The 13,436-nt window shown below is 43.8% G+C and overlaps 1 protein-coding gene across 4 annotated transcripts in view; it reads left to right on the top strand.

Moving 5' to 3' along the window:
• The window catches only part of MXD4 (MAX dimerization protein 4), a 37,969-nt gene extending 25,262 nt beyond the window's left edge, over positions 1–12,707 (top strand). For all 4 annotated transcript variants that reach the window (XM_042812010.1, XM_042812009.1, XM_042812008.1 and 1 more), the window contains 3 exons: positions 5,818–5,932; positions 8,923–9,082; positions 9,923–12,707. In XM_042812010.1, the coding sequence (XP_042667944.1) occupies positions 5,818–5,932; positions 8,923–9,082; positions 9,923–10,071 (424 nt within the window). In that variant the 3' untranslated portion in view covers positions 10,072–12,707. The remainder of the gene's footprint in view (positions 1–5,817; positions 5,933–8,922; positions 9,083–9,922) is intronic.
• The last annotated feature ends 729 nt before the right edge of the window (positions 12,708–13,436 follow it).

Below are 13,436 nucleotides of genomic sequence, written 5' to 3'. Positions count from 1 at the left end.
CCATGCAAGCATTTTTAGCACTGAAAACATATTGCAGAAAGCACAGCTCGGGCCTTCTTGTGAAGCAGGCAGTGTTTCATGTCCATACATGCTTTCAGATCCTTGCTGCACACACCTCAGTATGGCCAGGACAACAGGGTGTCCTGACTGGGCAATCTACTGGTAGGGCTCAGTAGGTATGGAGAAGTCAGGGCTGTTCTGGGACTTCCCATGGGACATCAGGCTTTGCTGGCAGAGTCGGCCCTTTCCTATTACAGCCAGCATTGAGTCAACACAAGAATGCGTACGTGTGAGAGAGTCACTCTTCTAACTTGGAGAGGCTGTGGACTGAGGTCTTGATGCACAAGGTGGATCCGTCAGGAATGTGACCTGTGTCTGTTGAGCTCTGTGCTCTTGTTTGTGACTGCTGAGGAATCCGTGGATGAGCATTGCCATTGTGATGCTTTCTGCAGGCAGTGAGCAGCACAATGTCAGCAGTGGGAACTGCTGCTGCTGTCTTCAAGTGTAGCCTGGAGGACGTGCCTGCCCCGTGCTTCCTATCACAGATGTGAGGAGGGCTGTCAGCAGCTCTGTCTTGTGTGGGTTTCCCTGCCAGGGCGGTGTGATACATGCATGTTTGGACATGGCAGCATTTTTCACTGCCACCCTGTAAGCTGTCATGAGTGTCTGTGCCATGTAATTTCACTTAGGCCTGGCTGAGGCATGCCACAGGGAGGGTAAAGCAGCTTGCTTTGGACATGCATTGCCAAAGGAAAGCTTTGCCTTTCCTGTTGACTTGGTGCAGATCAATGGGTTAAACAACAGACCCCAGTTTAGGTCTCTTGATTTGTACTTGTGTGGTTTAGGAAACGTACTTTCACTGCCACCAGAGAGCTGTGCAGCTGCTGCCTGAGCAGTAGCTTTCTGCTTTTTGCTGCCTACTTTTTAACTGTCTGCAGGCTATTTCTATCTGCCACGCTGTGTCTAAAAAAGCTACGGAGAGCTCCCATGGAAAGCCTGTAGGTGGATCAGGTCACTCCACAAACCTACAGCACTGTATTGGATAAGACTGGCAGTTTGAACTGCACTGTTTTTTTCTTTTCTTTTTTTTTTTTTTTGGCTGCTATGTGAGTCAAATGCTATGTTTTCCAAGCAGTCTGATTTATACAGTCACAGCAGTGTTGATTGGAAGGACCTCTGAAACACTGTGGTTTTGTCAAGATGAATTTTGAAAAACCTCCAGCAGCAGCACTTGTGCAGCTTTTCTGGGCAACCTATTCTGCATATGCACTGCTTTCGTAATGAATTTGTTTCCTAATGCCCATCCTGTACCTCACAGCCATTGCCTCTTATTTCATTATTTGGCCTTACCAAGGAGTATTTTGTTCCCATTGCAACCACCCGTCAAGAAGTTGTAGGAATTTCTTGGAATTGTTGCAGTTTTCTTGGAATTAAGATTATCCAGTGCAAACAATAGGCTTTTTGTTCTTTTTCTTTCCCCCTCTGCAACGTAGCATTCCATTTCTTGGTGTAAAATATATTTGCATCCAGAATTTCATACCTATGGGGAAGCTTCCTGACTGCTATTTAATAGATTAATTTATGCAATTTTGAGACAGGTTAGAGTCAGAGATCCTCATGTGCTTTTGTACAGCAGCCTGTCTTAAAAGAGTGGTAAATCCGAGCTCCTCCAGCCAGCATGGCTCCTTGCCTTTCTGTGGAATCTGTGGACTGCAGAGCGTGGCCTTCAAGTGAACTTCTTATGGAAGTGCTGTGGGGGAATCTCCAGCACTGCTGGGCATGGCATCCTGTCCGGACTTGGTGCCTTGAGGCAGGCCCTCTGGCCTGGCAGGTTCTTTTGGCTGAAGTACTTAGCAAGTGTTGCCCCGTGCTGCTTTCACAGTTTCAGTGTGAGTTCAGGGAGTCCCAGTCAATAGCTGTTATGGTGGCTGTCAAAAAGTGATTGTCGTTTCTATGAAAGTGGTGAACCACCCACCTGCTGTAGGACAGCTGCCCCAGGGGAGCCTTGACTGACGCAGAGGGGCTATAGCTCCTTTTTATTAAGCATTAGTAGAGCATTACAGGACCACGTGATAGGCTCACTCATGAGGAAAAGACTGAAGTTGCTCAGAGAGCTGTAGCACCTCTGCTATGAAGAAAGGCTGAGGGAGTTGGGCTTTTTCAGGCTGGAGAAGGGGAGACCTCACTGCGGCCTTCCAGTACTTAATGGGAGCTTATGAACAGGAGGGAGACCGATTTTTTATGCAGTCTGATAGTGATAGAACCATAGAATCATTGAGGTTGGAAAAGACCTCCAAGATCATTTAGTTCAACTGTGAACCCATCCTCTCCATGTCCACTGACCATGTCCCTTAGTGCCTTCTCTACCCTTTTCTTGAGCACCATCAGGGACAGTGACTCCAGTACCTCCCTGAGAGGCCTGTTCCATTGCCTCACCACTCTGAGAAGAAATTAGGAGGAATTTCTTTACTAAGAATGTAGTGAGGCTGTGGCACAGGCTGCCCAGTGAGCTGTGGGTGCCCCATACCTGGAGGTGCTCAAGGCCAGGTTTGCCCTGTGCAGTCTGAGCTGGTGTGGGGCAACCAGCCTACAGCAAGGGGTTGGGAATGGATAGGCTTTGAGTTCACAGCCCAACCCAGCCCATGCCATTCTGTGATGTTCTATGGAGTCTTGACCATCTGACATGTCTTCGTCTTCAGGCAGAAAAACACACGCAGTGTCTGAGGTGGGTCACTTGGCTTCTCTCTCAACACCTCACTCCGTCCACACAGCTCGAGTACGTGAATTTTTGGAGGCTTATTACAGGTCCTTAACTTCTCGGCTAAATTCAAGAGCAGCGATGAAGGGAATATTTCTGTGCATCCACATGGGAGCGGAAAAGCGTGTGCTTTTCTAGGCACCGGCTTACTCGCCTGACATCATGCGTGGTGTGGGCGAAGGTGTCATGTTTTGGAGCTGGAGCAGTGCAGTTACTGCACTGAGCTGCATCGCAGGCACAGAGACTGTTCCCCAGCTCCTCTTGGACCAGACAGCTTTTTGCTTTTTTTCTAGGTAGAGTATGTGGCCTGATGTACAGAACACAGAGGGCTCAGGCTGTGATTACCTCTGCGGCTGCCTTCTGGGTGGCTCCCATCGGCCGAGGAGGAAAAGCTGTCTGCTCCCTGCAGCCAGGGAGAAGTTAGTGCTGACAGATCCTGCGCGTGACAATTTATCTGCTGTGAAGTCGGAGTCCCTTGCTGCTGCTGTGATCGGTTACTGCAGCATGCCAGCAATGCTCTCATACATTCTTAGAGGGTTTTTTTCTGAGATTTGTAAACTGAAAACTGTGGGGTATTTACTCTAGTAATTGTGGCAGGGTGGAGTTTCCGTGTTCATAATTCAGGCCATTGATGATGCTCTTGTGTTACAATACATGAATTAGCCACATAAACATTTATGTAAAGATATGAGTAAAAGAATGAAAGAAAATATCCCCTTGTTTACACTCACAAAAAAAGATGAAGTTCCCGTGGGTGTTTCAGCAAGGTGTGTTTATTACACTGTGCTGTCTGTTGTTAGAGAATGTTTTAAGGCATTATTAGTATTTTAATATCGCGCTCCTTTTAATTATTCTCATTGATCAATTAAAATATTCTTATTAACTTCAGTCGTATACTCTTTGTGGCACTGCTGCCAAGTCCTGCTTTCCCTGCTTTGCGTAGGACATAAAAGAACAGTGCTTCAGCCAGGCTCACAGCCTCGCCCACTGGATGTATCTCTGCTCGTTGCCCCAGCGGGTGCTAAGGAAGTGCACCAAACCCTTATTGTGACCCTGCAGTAAGCAGACTTTCTTCAAATACCAGCAGAGGCAGATAAGCTGGGTATGGAGCCTGGCTTCCACTGATGTATTTCAACATGAATATTAAGTAGACTTTAGATTAACAGTTCAGTGTATTCGTTATAATACTTCTAATTACTGCAAGCAGTCATTCTGGTCCATGTGTTTAACTCTCTGTTTGCCATGTGGGTACTCTTCTTGTCCCCTCTCTTGCCACATCCTCCTTTATCCTCAGTCCCCACTTCTCTGTCAGCTGTCTAAATAGAGTTGCATCCAAGTTGTACCGAGTGACGCAATGGCTGCATGCATGCTTAGGGGCCAGTTAGAAATCAAAAAGACGGATTGAATTCAGTGCCCGAAGCAAGTTTTAGTTAATACACACACACAAAAAAACAGGTAGCTATTAAAGGCTGTAGAAAGAGAAATAAAGTGTTACCTGTGTTCTCGGTATAGCTCCCAGTAGCCCCTGATGGTGGCACTTCATCCTTTGCATCTGCTGTAAAGGTCGGCGTCGTGGCTCAGCTCAGCAGTCCCAGAGCTGCTCCCACCTATGAGGCTGTGCATGAAATAAAAGCGGTTTGGTTGTTAGGTGCAGAGCCTTGAATACAAACCAAACCCCAGCCCTAAACAAAGAGTATGGCATCTGTTCTCTCTTGAATCATACTTCCACCAATAACCTCTTTCTCCTAAATGACTTGAAGAAAGAATTAACAGTTCTACAACATGCTCTTTGAATTCATACCTAATGCACCGCTAATTTACAGGCAGCCAGAACTACAAGTCAGTGTGTCGTCATTACAGCGCTGATTTTCATTAGGTTTTATTTTGCTTTTTTCTCCCCCATTCATTCTCAGGTTTTTGCATTACAGTACTCAGTCCAGACACGATGTTACCTGTCATTCAGTTTACACTGAATCCTCTTAAGTTGCATTTCAGATACTGATGCTGAATTCTTGTTCTGAATGTCCTGACCAGGAGCATTACATTTCCCGCACAGTTTCTTGCAGCACACAGCAGATTGGAAACAGATAATTATTCATGTCACACTTGTGATCCGCTTCGCTTATTATTAGTGCTGTGTGGGGGCTGTAGGCATGCTCCAGATCATTGCTTTGTTCAGTCTGGGCTGGTGGAAAGAAAATGGTACAGATGTTGCTCATGTAAGTGCTGCATCTATTTCCATTGTGTAAAACTGAAAGGTGCGATGTTCTTTGGTTTGCTCTGCTTTGCTTTGGCAGTTACAGTACAGTTGCATGGAGTATTGTACTGCCAGTGCCTCCTTAAAGAAATACCAAAAGTTCGGAAATCAGCTAGCTGTAGAAATGCCATTTTGCTTATCCTCATTCTTTACCAATGGATTTGATGCCATTAGTATAGGAGAAAAGTTGCTGGGAGTGGTAATGGTATCACTTAAGCGAGAGCAATGGACCTGACACTGCTGGAGCTCATTGGTGTTGCTCCAAGTGTTGTTCTGGCTCCCTCACAGTGGGCTGTGGGTTCGTGCATGAGCAGGAGCAAAAAGGGTCTATGGTGAGGGCTGAGAGGTACAGCTGGAAGCAGCCGTGCCTTGCAGGAGCACAACCATCACATCGGGCAGCGGGGAGCTACAGTGTGCAGGCTCTGCTCCCTCCCACGGGCTGGAAAGCCATCCAGGTTGGGGTGAAGTCTCCACTTTTCTTCTTTATTCAACCACACATTCAATGTGCAGCCTTGGTTGAGTAACTTTCTCTGGATGTACTTCCCCTTCCTTAAGTTGGGAATAACCAGACGGAGCAAACTGCTTTCAAATATAGGTATGAAAATAGTGTACAAGTGTGCCAAGTAGCATTACTACATTTCAAGTGACCTTTCGGTCTGAAACTTTGCCAAAGGAAGGGGAGAGGAAGCCACTGTTGAATTGAGTTTTGCAGAGAGATCCTGCAAACAGATGGTGTTTGCATATAGGATGTGCAATTCAAGTGCAACTTCACTACAACACTCTTCATTTTTAATAATTGCAGACGGGCGAAACTCCGGCTATATTTGGAACAGCTAAAACAGCTCGTGCCTCTTGGGCCGGACAGCACCAGACACACCACTCTAAGTCTGTTGAAAAGAGCTAAGATGCATATCAAGGTAAAAACATTCATCTGTATTTTTACATTTTTAAAGCATAATCTTCCAGAATGTGTATCCATAAAGAGGAGTTTAATTTTCACACAAGATCTGTATCCATATGTCTGATCTTCTGGCTCTATTAGTCTGCATTAGAAGCAGGGTTTTCACTCAGGTTATCAAGTTTTTTATGTGCTTTGCAGTATCAGATATATAAAATGGTGGTTTTGTGATTATTAATGGTTTATATTGTATTAAAATGTATGTATATCATGGGTGTTATTTGATTAATGTACTTATTTTAAGGACTGAAAAAAGTAGCATTGTACTGCACTTGATGTCAGCGTGAAAATACCAATAACTGGTAATGAAATAACTAACGGAGTCAAAGGGATTATAGCTCCTAACGAATCTCACCCTCATCCCATACTCCAGCAACCAGATCCTGGAGCATGTGCCAATCACTTAAAAGAAACCAAAAATAAAATCTCATCTCCTGTTAGCTGCCACTCCCTTTGCATGCTTTGTGTGAGCAACACCTGAGCCACCAGCTGAAAACCAAAACGAAACCTCACCTGTGCTTTAGCAACAGTACAGGTTAGACATGTGCACAGACAACACAAAGGAGATCCCTCCTGAGCCCTGCTCTTTCCTAAGACTGCGTAGTTTCACTCTCGTCATTTTCAGGGGAATGGAAGCACAGATAGATGATAATATTTAAATGCAGAAGGTTAAAGAACAGGTTTCTGATGCCGTCTCCAGGACTAATTATTTGTCTAGCATTTTTTTCAGTGTAAAAGGGGAAAAGAGAGAAAAGCAAAAAGTGTCGTGAGAGGCTGAATGCTGCCAGTAGTCTGGGAATATTTTGGAGAACAGCCTGCTGCTGTACAGCAGTGACATTCAGTGCAATTGCAGAAATGGCTGTAATTCGTAGGAAGCATTAAGGATGAATTCAAGCAAAGCCATTCTTGTAAACAAGGTTACTCAGCTCCTTCTTCAGCTCTTGTAAGCACGTTTACTCCAGCTGAGCAACCCCTGTTTTGACCATTGGAGATTTTGGCTGCTTGTTTATAATTCAGGCTAACATGCATGAAAGGCACTGCGTGTGGTTTTTGTCTCGGGCTGCCCCCCTATCATGGGCTTATGCATACAAATTGAAAAACTGTTTTTACAAGTGGCAAGTGTGAGAGATTAGCCATGCAGTTAACATTTCAGCTGCTGATAACAAAGCTAGGAACGGATTCTTTCCCAGTCTGTCGTGCACGGTACCATGTACTCCTTTTCTCAAAAGTGAAACTGAAGTTTTGTTTTCTTTTTGAGATTCTAACTGAACCCACCTCCACTGTTCTGATGCCTGACTGCTCCCCTCCAACAGATCTGCAGGCTTTCGGACAGCCACCTCTCAGCTGCACTGTCAGAGCAGGCACTGCCCCGGCCTTTCCAACACAGCAATTAGTTCTGAACTTTTCACACGCGCGCCCATACACTGAAACTTGCCCTGAGAGATCGGACAGTTTTGGGTCTCCTGGATACGAATCACCGAGTTCATTCCTGAAAGAGTTGTTGGAGTCTGGGACCACAGCCAGGAAGATAGAGGAAAAGGAAATGTGATCAGTTGGGCACATTTGGTGTGCTGTGCACATGGATGTACTCCCCATTTGCTTATTGTAACATCGTGTTCCTACGTATGATGCATATCTGAGTAGTGTGTGGCCTGGGCTCACAATGAGGCTACAGAAATTAGGTTTCATTCAGGTGGGAAGCTGCTGAGTTGAGTAACATCAATTATGTTTTCAAAGATAAATACATTTGCTTTGGGGTTGGAATTAGAACAGCAGAATCCTTGCAGTCACTTGGCTCGTGGTTTGTTGTATGCTGTCCCACCCCACTCTCCTCTAGAAACCCACAAATAGGTTCATCCACGTGGTAGGGAAGAGTCAGCAGCAGCTGTATTCACTCTCAGTACATCTCCTACATCTCAGTGGTCATGTAAACACTGCTCAAAGAGAAATTTGGTCTAGCTTATAAGTGCTTTTTCTGCCAGAACCTGTAATTTACTTCATCACTTAGATTAAAAGAATTGCCTTTTGTGTGTGTGTGTGTTTTGTTTGTAGCTCCTGCTTTTGATCCAATCATATCCATTCTACTTCTTCTCTAGTTATGCAGTCCGTTTTTGAAAATAGCTATCAGTGATTGGAAAAGCATTCAGCTGAGATCTGAGAGTATCCCTGCTATTACGTTTCTACCAACAGTGCATTGCGTTCTACGCAGTGTGAGGCATTCTTTTTTGTTCCAAAATGAACACCTTATTTTATTCAAGTAACAGGAAAGATCTGGAGCTGATTCGTGAAAGGACTCATTCACAGGTTGTTTGCTGAGAAGTATTGGATTAATAGTGCTGATATTGTTAGGGGGTTATCATAGAGTTATCAGAGAAGTGCTAGGAAAAAGAAATGCAAGAATGAAGGGAATTGTTGGTAAATTCCTCCTACTTCATATATAAAGTAATACTGGAGTATTGATAATGAAGCACTCTTAAATGGTAACAATTTCCATAGCCTCTGGTAGTACAGGGAGCACAGAGGAGCCTGTAATGGTTCCTTTATGGCGATAACTCTCTTGTTTCACCTAAAGAGCCATAAAACTCTGCTTGAAACCGGGGCCGTGCTTTCGTTACCAAAGATGGTGACAGTTTTGCCTGACAAAATGATTTAAATATTCCCCAGAACCAAGGCAACAATCATTCAGTCTTAGCTGAGAAGCTTTTGCTAGTGGCAAAAGGGTCCTTAAGGAATACTTTTCTTTTACTGTGTCCATGTATTTTACTGTGAAACCAATTCACTTCCGGACTGGCCAGCTGAAGTTGCACGGAGCTCTACAGGGTGGTAACAGAAATAATTGTGTCTGATCATCAATTCGCGCTCTAAAAGAACTGATTGGAGAAGATCCAAAGTTATGATGCTTCAACACAAGTACGATCTGTTGGCTTACTGATACTCTCTCTCTTTAAGAAATTGGAAGAACAGGACCGAAAAGCTCTGAATATTAAAGAACAATTACAGCGGGAACACCGCTACCTCAAACGCAGGTTGGAGCAGCTATCCGTGCAGGGCATGGAGCGCATCCGCACTGACAGTATGGGATCAACAATATCCACTGACTCTGAACAAGGTAAGTGTGTGGGGGCTGCCCAGAGGGGCCTGCAGCTGTGGGAAGGAGGGGGGAGCAGGGAAGCAAAAAAAATCTATTTTTCGATACACAATTTAGAACGAAGATCAAGTTTTCAACAAAACCCAGACAAAACTGTTCTGTTACGCAATCTACAGAACGAAAAGCAACGGCATCTTTTGTATATTCTTTGCAAAACAGTTATTTGCCTTAATTCGTTTGCGTGAGTAAATCAATTTCACATCATTTCTTGTGAAATGTTACAATATTTTCTGTGCAGTGATCACCAAGTGTTTCCTACATTTGGTTTTCATTTAAGAGTGAGCTGTCGGAGCTCCCCATCACCTTTTCTCATCTTCTGGTTAGCAGTGTGTCTGTCAGTGAGGACTCACACACACAGCCCTTTCCAGGGCCCGTGGGAGACGGAGCTGTTGGTCACAGTGCAGCTCTTGGAGGACAGATGGCTGCACCGCAGTGACTGCGAGCTGACACCTGCAGGTTGAGCTGCCGCGTGTGGTGCTACAGCTCAGAGCCCAGAGGGTTTGGGTTTTCTTCATGTGTTTTTTAAGATCAACATCTCTGAACAGGTTGGAACTGTTCTGGGACAGCATTTGGTGCTGATGTCACGCTGTGTATTTATGTAGGCGATGACAGGAGGGATTTTAATTCTTGGGTGGACAAGATGCTACTTACCTCAGGAGCTACCGTTGCAGGCTTCTTTTAATTACAGAAAATGAATGATTCGGGTTCCACCTGCACGTTGGTTACGCAGGCAGCGCTGGCCCCTGGTTACTTGTTAGAGAAGCTTCTAACAAGTTCTTATACTTCTTACGTTTTCTTTAGAAGTAGACATTGAAGGAATGGAGTTTACACCCGGGGAAATGGACAGTGTTGGAAGTGCCAGTGATGCTGAAGACCACTACAGTTTGCAAAGCGGCTCGAGCGATGGAGGTTACACACATTCCCGCAGACTGAATGCCAGGCTCTCATAGTGCCTGAGTTACCAGTTCAACTCAGGACCATCTGACTGAAGCACTTATATATGAATATTCCAGAGGTGTCAACTGCCACTCTTCCGGGAAACCCCAACCACAGTACTCTGACATGGAGGTTTCTTACCCACGGTTCCCTGCACTGTAACCACAATATTAGATATTGTAAATCATGGGTTTGTTGCAGAGAACTGTGGTTAGGTACAGTTGTGACTTAAAGCTAGCTTGATGTAGCTCTACTGCAAATTAAAGAAAAGAAATTGTCATTCCATTCAAGAGGTATTAAATTCAAACTGTTGGAAGCATGGCATAAGGAAGTTTGACAGTTATTTTGATTTTGCAGAAACCATTTTCAAACATGGAAGAATGAACAGAAACTACCATGCGTTAGTGATTCGGAGATACAAAAACCTAAAACTACTTTTTGTGGTATTTTTACATGGAAAAAAAGAAAATGGAACCCTGTATAGCAGGCTCTGTTGTATCAATTCTTTCAGCAGTTGTTTGGGTAAAGCAGGCGGATAAACCTTCAAATTACAGATGATCTTTAGAAAAGGTCATATTTACAAGTCACTACTGTACTTCAAAATGGGGGAAAAGCCAGCTCTAGTAATGACTTCATGTGGGATGATCTCAACTTTCTTCTGCTTTTTTGTATTCAGTATCCAACCAGCAGCAAATCATTCCATCCATGTTAACAGGAGGAGTAGAATGCAGCACTGCAGTTTGGACCTGTTACTGTGGAATGGATGACATTGAAGCATTTCAGTGTTTTTGGTGGTGTTTTTTTTTTTTTTCATTTCTTTGTCTGAAAAATACAGAACTCAAGCGATCCAGATTGTGATAGCTAATCTTTCCTTGCAGGGAAATGAAATTTCTGTTTGCTTGTATTTTTTTTTTCTTTTTACACATGTCAATACATTTTTATGGAAGGCATGGCTTAAAAATACAGTATTCAGCTAGAAGATAATTAATCCTTTTTTCTTTTGCACACTATAATTGCATTTTCTATTCTTAAAAAAGTGCAAAAAATTTAAATGTATGCTGTAAAACAGCAAAGTTTATTTAGTACTCATCAAGCTGTTCAGAACATATTTACCCAAATTATAGCAATACTATGAAGATGTATTTTAATACAACTTCTGCTTAGTGAAGTCATTAGAGCTTGGCTTGCCGGGTAAGAAAAAACGGACCAGTCTTTGCATTACCTGTTTAAAGAAGGTCTTTTAAAAAAATAAAAAAAAAAGAAAGAAAAAAAAAAAGAAAGAAAAAAAGAAAAAAAAAAAAGAGAAAAAAGCTATAAACACTTTTAGGGAAGTGATTTTAGCAAGTGTAGTCTATATTTCCTGTAAGAGATTTTGTATTATATTTTCCTAAATGTTCTCATTTACTTGTATAGGGAGGGGAATGGTACAGACCCAGACCAGAGTCTCAGGGACTCTTCACCTTTGTCATATTGTGCCTTGGTGACCATTTATGTATGCCTCTCCTTTTCATTGTTTAAAGGACAACTAAGCTTTGTTTCCAGACCCTCCATTTGAATGGTCAGTTGTCCACCTTCCTGCCGATGAAGTAGAGAGGTGTGTTTATATCTTTACCCTCTCACAACTGATTCAGTGTGGCTTTAAGTAAAATCCTAAATTTAGGTTTCGGTGCGAGGGTTAATTGTATAAGCCCTCCTTTTGATTCTTCAGCACCCAAATCTATATTTTGTTAGCTTATGAAGTCAGGGTCTCCGTGAGACCAGTGCTCAGTGGCTAGGGAAACACAAATGTACTGTGTAAGGCTATGGGATGTCCAAGTGTGGTGCCATTTTTAGCATTCAGATACAAGACCTCATGACATGCTGACCATAATGATCAAAAACAAAGATTCAGTTGTTCTTTCAACATCTGACATACGTGTCCTCCCTTTGGCTCTTACAACACCGAGTAGAAATACGAATACATTTTGTGGCAGCTTACAGATCCTTGTTTGCACTCTCGCTTACTGCTTGGAACTTGCCAACAAGGAAAATGTATATGTTTAATGTACATAACCTAACAGATTGCCACCCCTACTTTGGCTCTGGGGAGGGGCATAAGGTTATCAACTCTGGCAGCTGAATAAGAAAACAATTAACCTTTTCTGTGATGCAGGTTTTGGTATTATGTTGTATACACCTTGCATTTTACTAAAATCCTCGTTGTTGGGGAAAGCACACAGCAATATACTCATTGTGTGTAGCTGACAAGCAGCAGAAATTACTAGCTCCTTTGGTGCATATGAAACTAATTTCCAAATCATGGAAAAAACAAAACAAAACAAAACTAAGAGTTTACTTTAACATACGACTGTTAACAGGAAAAAAAAACAGGCTAGTATATTGTTGCTGTTCATTTATTCTATAATGAACACGTTCATGAATTGTAAAGTGTTTCCTTTCGTGACAAGCAGCTCTTGCACAGAACCTCCTAATGAAAAGAGATTTGAAACTTACAGAAGGAAAGACAAGATTTTAAATTGAACATTATTGTACCTTAGGTCAACCTGAAATTTTCCTTTTAAAGATGAATGTGCTAACTTAATGAGTTCTTCCACGCTGGGTATCCATGGCTTTGTAGATCTTATATTTTCAATAAAAATTACTCGAATAATCTTGAGTGGAAACAAAAAGGGTTCATTTGTTTTTACTTTTCCAGTTGTTACAGTGGGGGCTGCTATCCCGGTGAAAAGATCCTCTTGATGCGCTCTTCTCCCCATTGTAAAGCAGTGCTTCCTCCAGATGCAGCCCCTTGTCTGCAGGCAGTTCAGGACAGCAGCTGGAAGCCCCACAGCTGCTCCAGGTGCCGGGCTTCCCAGGTGGCATCTCAGCACCGCGCTGCCATTCAGGCTGGCAGTTCCTTCCAGAGCACATCTTACTGCGCTGTGTGTGGCGGTGGCACCCCAGGATGTGTCACCTAGGGGTGGACAAGGTGTCCTGGTTTTGCTCATTCTCAAGCTGAATCTTTGTGTGCGTGTTCGTGTGTGTACACGCATGCAGGGATTGGTGTGCGCACAGCTACCTGTAACCACAGCATTCATGGAAACAAATGCCGCTGCTCCAAGATTAAACGCAGCAACCGTGCTGGCAGATCTGCCGCTCTGTGTCATGACCGTGCTTTGGGCAGGCGAGGTCCCACTTCTATCTTCATCTTTCTTCCTTCATGTTACCCTGTGTGGGCAGGGCTCTGCAGAGACACTGCCATCGCAAAGGACTTTCTGCAGAGTGCGGAGGCCTGGCCTCGGGGCTGGCCCTTCCCTGCTCCTGGGGCAGCGCTGTGAGTGAGTCTGTGCCATCACAGGGGAGAGGCATAAATCCAACCCCAAATGGTTAACTTTTCTGC

This window comes from Centrocercus urophasianus, unplaced genomic scaffold (assembly GCF_019232065.1).
Source record: "Centrocercus urophasianus isolate 14NV4802_14NV808 unplaced genomic scaffold, USGS_Curo_1.0 seq_13, whole genome shotgun sequence".
In the NCBI taxonomy this organism is placed as follows: Eukaryota; Metazoa; Chordata; class Aves; order Galliformes; family Phasianidae; genus Centrocercus; species Centrocercus urophasianus.
Note: the sequence above shows the minus strand (reverse complement) of the source record. Positions and strands in the feature narration are given on the sequence as shown.